General features: G+C 40.4%; 1 protein-coding gene across 1 annotated transcript in view; it reads right to left on the bottom strand.

Moving 5' to 3' along the window:
- The window catches only part of nav2a (neuron navigator 2a), a 102,611-nt gene that overhangs the window by 43,431 nt on the left and 50,620 nt on the right, over positions 1–8,560 (bottom strand). Inside the window, exons 9-11 of the mRNA XM_013913656.1 lie at positions 6,619–6,728; positions 6,415–6,523; positions 5,313–5,735 (exon numbers count right to left, since the gene is read on the bottom strand). Of these exons, the coding sequence (XP_013769110.1) occupies positions 5,313–5,735; positions 6,415–6,523; positions 6,619–6,728 (642 nt within the window). The remainder of the gene's footprint in view (positions 1–5,312; positions 5,736–6,414; positions 6,524–6,618; positions 6,729–8,560) is intronic.

The raw sequence follows: 8,560 nt of genomic DNA, 5'->3' as shown, positions 1-8,560 counted from the left end.
CTGATATGGACAATGTATCTTTATAGACCAAGTGTTTATCAGTTATTACTTTAATAGCATTTAGCATTTGTCTACAATTTGTTTTTGTACTGCAATGTCATATTATCTTAGTAATGAATCAAATCACACATATCATAAATGTTAAGGAAAACTGTTCATGCTCCATGTGTATAAAAGAAAAAAAATATTGGCCTATATATCAGATTTTGTAACCATGAAACACTGGTATTGGTAAATCCCGTGCCTTTTGAGCTATAATGCAGTGATATGCAGCAGTAGCCTTTAGGTTTGAGAAATAAAGCTAACTCAGAAAGTCCAAAAACTGCATTTCCTTCAAGAGCCAGTCTAAGCAGGCCACAAATGTCAATCAGTCCTCAAGGATGCCAAATGTCAACATGTCCAGCTAAACAGCATTAAAAGGCTGCCTGGTTAAAAAACAAAAACATACATAAAGTATTCACAGAGAACATACCGGTATTATATTATTGGGTATAAACTGGATAGTAGATCAGTGCGTGAGCAGGCAACTACATGCTGCATAGCTAGAACACAGCGGCCAAGGTTTGAATCCCACCTGTGGCCCTTTGCTGCATGTCTTCCTCTCTCTTTCACTCTGATTTTCAGTCCATCTGTACTTACTATCCAATCCACTACTTAGGCTTAAAGTTGGGTGTTCGACTGCTTTAACTGACAGGTGTGCCAAAAGGGAGCTGTTGGCTGCTAGGTCTAACCTCTTCTAATTTCTGTTGGTTTTTAATAACAGCTGACAAATAAAACGGTCTGTTGTGTGGAAAAGATTATCCAAGATGTAGAATTGTAGTATTTTCCTAGTCTTTAAATTAGTGTTAATTAGCAGTTTCACCCACACAAATCCTGCTGCTGCTTGGTAACAAGACTTGCTACCCATAATTCATAAATTAGCGCTTCATCCCTTTGTCCAGATGCACTAACCCTGGATAAAAACAACAACAACAACATGGTAATGGCCCATATGCTGATGCTACTGATTTAAAATCATCTGGTGCCTATCAACATTTTGAGCAATAAATAAATAAAACTGTCAACATTAAACCAAATGACCCATGGACTACTAAATATCAAACAAATTAATGGGATATGTTTAAGAATAAAAAATAAATCATAGAGACAACATAGCCCAGATATGATTTGAGTGCAATAGATTTTCATAACAACAAAAGACACAGACACTGAAGGTACTGGGATTCTCTTTTGACAACGGACCAACTTGGATGGGGGGGGGATTTGCTGCCCTTTATGGGAAGCATCCGTCATCACAACACAAAGTCACCTTGACGGTGACACACACAATCACTCACATACATAAGCAAAACTCCTGATTGACAAGTTACTCCTTGACACTAATAACTAACTGAGGGCCTCTCCTCTTGTTTCAGACGCCTGTTAACCTGTAACCCTCTGCAGCAGGAGAAACGTGTCCAAACAAGACACTTTATGGGCTGACACTGAACAGCCAGGTACAGTTTACACAGTCAAGCAACTAACAGAAAGAGAGAGTCGTGGGTAAATGACATTGCAGATATATTTGACTCACTAACAATGCATGCACTATGGTACAGACAGGAGTTAACTCCCATATTGTCACACTACGGAAAAAACAAACAAACAAACAGGAGTTACAGCTCCTACTCCACTCAGACATACCTGTCTGCCTTGAACATGGTTAAACAGTTAGTCCGAAGAAAAATAAACAAGTCCAGGTGTGTGTTGATCTTTGCTGATGAAAATCTCCAAAGAAATGTCAACTGTCTTTTACTGTCTGGCTTCTTCTGTCTGCTGTTACTAAGTCTGGTCCTGTGTGTGTGTGAGATCTGCTGTGATATCACCAGGTGAAAACCTGTTTGGTGATATCAGAGATAAATGCAAAGCACCCAGCAACTCTCCATGTATATACTAAGGTGCAGCCTGACTGTTTGGTAGTGTGTCCTGCTCTGTGAAAACTCAGTGTTGATATGCAGTCTCGCTCCCCTGCTCCACATGTTTTTCTCTCCTGAATGGAGGTTGGGTCTGTCTGTAAAGGTTGGAGGAGGGAGAGGAGGGAAGAATTGGAGTGGGGGGAGTGGTATATCAGCCACATAGCCCTGAGCCAAGGAGACAGATCCCCACATTTCCATGAGCAGAGATAGCGAAAGGGAAAAAAAGAGAAGGGGGTGGGGGTGATTGGTGACTGATAAAACCCCCCCACTGTAAATAGTAAAAGTGGTGCCGTCAGTCACACTGCCTGTCTACTAGGATTGAGTGTATGCTAAATAAATTACCTGTTATGTCTCAAGACGTTTCTAAGCAATCAAGAATGTAGATTCCTTAGACATTTCTAGAGCTGCAACTTGTTTTCATTGTTGACTTACCTCCCAACATTATCGCAATATTTTTTCCATAAAATGTAAAACAGCAAGAAAAAAAAATACCTGAGGCTTTGAAAACAGATAAAAAAGACAAATACAGTTACTGGACCCCAGTAAATATAATGTGGAGGTTGACATCTTTTAAATAATTATTTTTTATATTTGGCTATAAATTGTTTTACTGTTATGGCTATTTACCACTGATTGCTCTTGACCACCAAGAGAGCCTTTGGCAACAGTGGGAAGGAAGAACTCCCTTTTAACCGGCAGAGACTTCTAGCAGAATTAGGGGCTGACCCAAATATTTGTATGTTTGTGGGGACTTATTGATATAATAAATTCAAGGTGACTTTCACTGTGCTTACTTAGCAAATGTCCAGATTAGCATTAGCTCACCTGCTCTGGCTCACTTCATGTGTTTTGTGTTCATTAGCAGGGACACGTGTTCAGTGAAGGTATCCCTTTCAAAGCAGGAATGTTATTGGTGTCCCAAAAACTAACTGGCCTGCATGTGAGACGTGGACAGCTCTAAAGAACAGCTGCAGAATATTATACTGGTTCATACTCCCCCAACACTACAAATGTTTTAATTAAAAACGCAAGAGAAAATTAAAGCATGTTATAAATGATTATATATTGCTATTTAACAGCTATTTTATGCTACTAAATATTGTTACAGGCGTTAAAGAATTAGTTCAAGTAATGTTTCTAACTGTTTTGGTTGCAGAAGTAGAAATTGTATCAGAGTTGTTCATAGCTATGAACATCTCACTTTATAGAATTAATTAGGGGCAACTTTACAGAGAGATCTTTGTGGATTGTTCACTCTTACAGGGACAAATAATATTTCCACCATGAAGGCCACAAATTAAATTCCATAAGCCTTAATGACATTGTGTTGGAAGCCAGGAGCTCAGAGAAATATCAACCCCAAGAGTCTGCGTGCCACACAGATAAGAGAGGAAAAAAAGCACCTTTTGTAATTCGTGTGATTTCAGATTTAATTAACATTTAAGAGGTAACAAAGACTTTAGGTGTGAGAGTTTACTGGTCTAATCCAAAAGCCAGCTCCTCCTCTCTGGGTAAACATACCACTTTTGTGCAGAAGAACCTGTTATTTTGTGGACGCTAACATGCTTGGAATGGAGCTAATTGTTAAATAGCCTGATGATGTCGAGAATAATGGTTAACCCAGAGGAAGACTGCCCACACACCCACATGGCTGTACCTACACAGTTCCTTTCTTACACACACACACACACACACACACACACACACACACACACACACACACACACACACACACACACACAGCAATCCCCCCCCACCCCCTTCGCCCCAACACAAAGAATATAATCTAGTCAGCATGTTCCCATTTGAATAAAAGCTCATTTTGCCAGCCATCCGTCACATCATCCATAGAGATCAGACAGCTGAGACCAAATACACACCACAAGCATGTTTTTCACACAGACAAAAAGGCACCATTTAAACATCAAATCCAGCTCAATTTACTCTCTACATAATCTGTTTGATCCAATCTAGCTTGCAAATGACAAAAAGGTTTTTGAAATGATGGATATATGATCATTTACCAGTCTAAATAAAAAAGCACCAGCTTCTAAAACGTGAGGATGATGTTGATTTCCTTTGTTTAAAGACTAAACTGATGAATCAGTTTGTCCAAAAAAAGTATAATTTATTAATTATAAATATAAACGTGGTATATGATTTTTGTCTTATTCATGGTTCTTACCGATATAAAGTGTTTTCAATAAGATAATGTCTCGGCTCACATGTACACGTCACTCGTCTGTCCAGGTGTGGCTGTGGCCTGGCTTGGTTTGCTTAGTCACAGATTCAGATATATCAAGTAGTTCAACAGTACTTTGCTCTCTGGCTTTCTAAAGGTACCTCGGGGCTGGTGACTATGGTGATCCAGATCTATGCAGGCTAGATGAAGTAATTTCCACACAGCTTTTAAGAGGCATGTTTTTTTTGTTTTGTTTTGTTTTTTAAATCACCTTCACTGCTTTTATGAAATCTCATTCATATTAACATTACACAGAATTTGAACAAATACCCTGATCTCTTGTTTTCCAACTTTCTATTCCATCTGAAGATGATTTGGTGCCTTTTATGGCTTCATCTGATAATAATGATGACAACAGTACTTTAAATTGTGTGCCAGCCAAGGTATGCAAGGGGCCTGCTACAACATGGTCACTGGCTTTCAAAGAGAAAAATAACCAGGTTATCAGGACAACAGCATCGAAACACTGAAAGACTGCAAACTTGTGGGATTTTCACTGTACAGAATAAATGATACTTGTGCTATAGAGACCATCTGTCAGCTGGGTTGCACATATACAGTCAAGAAACACTACTGCCCTCCTGTGGTAAGCCTACATTAAAGACAAGTCTCTCATTGTTGAGAGACCAAACTGTCACATCTCAGCCATAAAAGTCATATTATATAAGCATGGCATCCATTTTCATATGTTTTTTTTTATGTTTGAGCACATCAGAGTTATTAGAATATTTACCAGTAATCTTTTGGGGTGGGAAATATTGCAAATATGTTTTTGTCACATAAATACTGCGCTTACCCAGATTCACTGTAACTCAACTTTTTGTGAACTGTAATGCAGCATTAGTAAATGCTGCAAAATCTTTCCAACAGGTTTTCATGTTTTTCCTGTTTAATCCAACAACAATACAGAAACAAAAGATGATGCATGGACAATGACAGAACAGAGAAATGCTGAAAATCCTCCCGGTGAAGATGTTAGAACCAGTGACAGTTCCCTAGATACTCTTGTTAACCAAGAGTATCTATACTATACTACTTTTTGCCAGTAATGGATTTATTGGCAAAAAGTTTCTGTATTGATAACACATCTGTCTGATTAAAAAAGACTCACTTACCCACTGGTCACATCATCAGTGCGCACAGCATTCTTGCTCAGCACATCTCCATCGCTCATGTATCCCGTGACTTCCATTGGGATTCCATCAAGGTCGACGTCTTCCCCGGCTCTGTCTCCCAGGTCCACGCTGCACAGGGCTCCTCCCCTGCCAGCCAGCTGTCGCCGCAGGTTCCCGGGGTAAAGGTAGCGTCCTCCCTGGCCACCAACCACACGGCCACCGTAACCATTCCCCATAGAGGGGGCATCACCTGCCTGAAGACGAGGGCTAGACTGGCCCAGTCGCCACGAGGATAGTGAGGGGCGGGAAGATGTAAGGCTGAGGATGCTTCGACTGCCTCCGCTATTGCTGCTGCCACTGCCTGTACCGCCACCGCCGCTGATATCTGTGGTAATGCTGCTGTCAAAGGTGGTTTCCAAGGTGCTGAGCGGAATACAATGAAGGCAAGACAAGTTGAGAGCACACATTAATGTTTTCTGATAACATTTCATTCAAAACTGTGCCTTTTGAAGCAGTAAGCAAGTGGCCAATCACTACACCAAATGTCAAGAATTCTTTTCCTAGGATCTGGAAATATGGAACAGAGAGAAGCACTGGAGAAAAAAAAAGCATCAAATTGCACAATTTCATTTATGAACAACAGATTTATTGACCTTAGAGCAGAGTATAAACTATGTAGACAGTTGGGTCAGCACTGACACATAACACCAGAGCACAGGTCACAACTCTGTAGGAGGGAACGTGATTAGAGCTAAGCCAGAAGCATCAAAGACATGCCCAACGATCAAAGTAAAAGATCCCTAAAAAGAAGGATAAGACTGCTATAAGAAAAAAAGGAGGTAATACCTGTTAAACACAGACAGACACAGTCTACTGACCACAAGACTGATTCAAATCCACCAAAAAAATGAGTGTGATTTAGATGATTTACCACTCAACCATAACAGCATTGTAAGAAACTTCAGTTGCTGTTCAGATAGTAAGTGTTTGTTCACATATAAACTTCCCTCCAAGCACTGTTTTCCTAACAAAAAAATGAATTGCTCAATATCAAGAAAAACACTATGTGGGATGAGCCAGAGCGCAGTGCCAATCACTGTACCTGTGTGAGACCTGAGTTCCTCGGAGGCTTGACATGGTCTCCTCTAAGTTTTGCCGCAGGTCAGCTATGTTTTTGACAGTACGCAACCGCCTGGTCTCTGGGTCTTCACCTGACCAGCACAATAAAAAAAAACAAAAAAAATTTAAAGAACATATTTTCTCTATGCTGAACCAGAAAGATTACATATTTCCATTGATCGCCGACCTGAAAGGTCCTCGATGGATGTCTGGCTGGTCTTGGTGAAGGAAATGTCTCCACCTCTGCCTCCTGAATCGGTCTCAGTAGTCACTGTTCCCTCGCTGTCTGTTTGGGATCTGGAAAATTAATTGTGCAACAGATCAAATCGATTCTGAATTATTGTGCACTTAGTGGGAACCTAATATTGAGCAAATTGTCACGAAAGAGGGATAAACCCGATTAAGATTTAAATCTGCTGTGTTTCAAGTCTTGTGACTGTAGTCCAAAATGAATGCCTGCTAATCCCCACACACCAGAAAAGTTTGCCTTTGAAGGATAAATCGATACAGCTGAACCACTGGTAGTGTTTTGAAATGATGACATTCGAAAGCTTCGCTCATATTCAGCCTGCGGTCTTTGCCCGATTCCAGACTTTGTCCTTGTTGACTACTCGCTCTGTGTACCAGACAATGAAAACCACTGACTGCTTCAGACTCACACTGTTGTACAGAGAATGGCAGCATGGAAACTCGACCTTCTGACTAACCAACCTAATACAGGGTTAAACTTTAGCTTATTTCCATATCTTTTCCTTGAACTAATTTCTACCAGTGTGCTTTGTTTTAAGTTAATGGTCATCAGCATTGATCGTATGTTTTTAATCCTTCTAATTTACTTTCAAACATAATCTTTCTGACAGGTGGAGGCGGTATAATCCTGCTTGTAATGGTACCTGACAGCAAAAGGGGAAGTTTCAAAGTGCTGATAATGGAGGCATTTTTTTGGCGGTGGGGTTGTTAACTATGGGTCAGAATGTACACAGGGAGAAAGGGCAGCAGCACAGGAAGCATCAGGAAGTTAATGAGTGGTTGTTAGAAAAGACTTATTGAGCGCATGAGGGACCTCCTTCCTTATCACACTGCGACCAGGACAGAGGTCAGGGGCGCACAACATCTACACATATTTGCCCAGATGCACGTGTACAAACAGGCAGGCAAAATATGAGAACCTGAACATATTAAAGATTACTGTTTAACAATTTAGAGATGGACAAATACTCAAAGAAAACTTTGAAAAACTTTGTATTTGGTGAAAAAAAACAAACCAATCCAATTTTATTTATATAGTACCAAATCACAACGAGAATTGCCTGAATAAAGTAAAGGCCCTACGATAATACAAAAAAACCCCCCAACAATCAGATGCTAGCCTGTGAACCAGCATTTGTCAACAGTGAGAAGGACATCTCCCTTTTAACCTGTTAGCAGTCGGACATACCGCCCACGGTACATTGGATGGTTTAGGGGACTAATTGTAAATTTGTAGGACTGCTAAGGGGTTAACAGAAAGAAACCTCCAGGAGAACCAGGCTCCGGGAGGGGTTTCCATCTGCCACGACCAATTGGGGTGAAGGGATGGCAGGCAGGACATAGTACACACACGCTGTCCAGTTAAGAGTTTGGTTTCAAGCCCCCCTGCAAATATGTTACACATAAAACTGAGCAGGGCTAAGTAAACATCACTCTGAGAACCTACATGTGGATGCTAGAGTGGTGGAGAGGTTCAAACAGCATGTGTAATACAGGACAGCACTTTCTGTCGGGGGGAAGATTGGAAAGTTTGCAGCTTAAATGGATCGCCAAATTGTGAAGGCGTATCTGGTACACGATGTAATCAAAGTGAGGCATGTTAGAGTGTATGACGCAATGCAACTCAAGCTGCCTGTCTGAACTAGCTTGCAGGCTACACTCCATTTTTTTATAATCTTACACAGCCCTGGAAACATAGAGCCAGGTTATACACCGATTCATATTCATTCAAACATGTGGAATAAGTTCACATATATGATCACATATACAACAGAATGAATATGCAACATACTGTATGAGCAGTGTTTTAATACTATTGTTTTATAAGGCCTAACTTCATTTTGTTTCTTTTTACTTTTCTAACAGTGTAACATATATAT

Source organism: Pundamilia nyererei, unplaced genomic scaffold (genome assembly GCF_000239375.1).
Source record: "Pundamilia nyererei isolate P.nyererei 1_Seehausen unplaced genomic scaffold, PunNye1.0 scaffold00143, whole genome shotgun sequence".
In the NCBI taxonomy this organism is placed as follows: domain Eukaryota; kingdom Metazoa; phylum Chordata; class Actinopteri; order Cichliformes; family Cichlidae; genus Pundamilia; species Pundamilia nyererei.
This window is presented reverse-complemented; position numbering and strand designations above follow the sequence as displayed.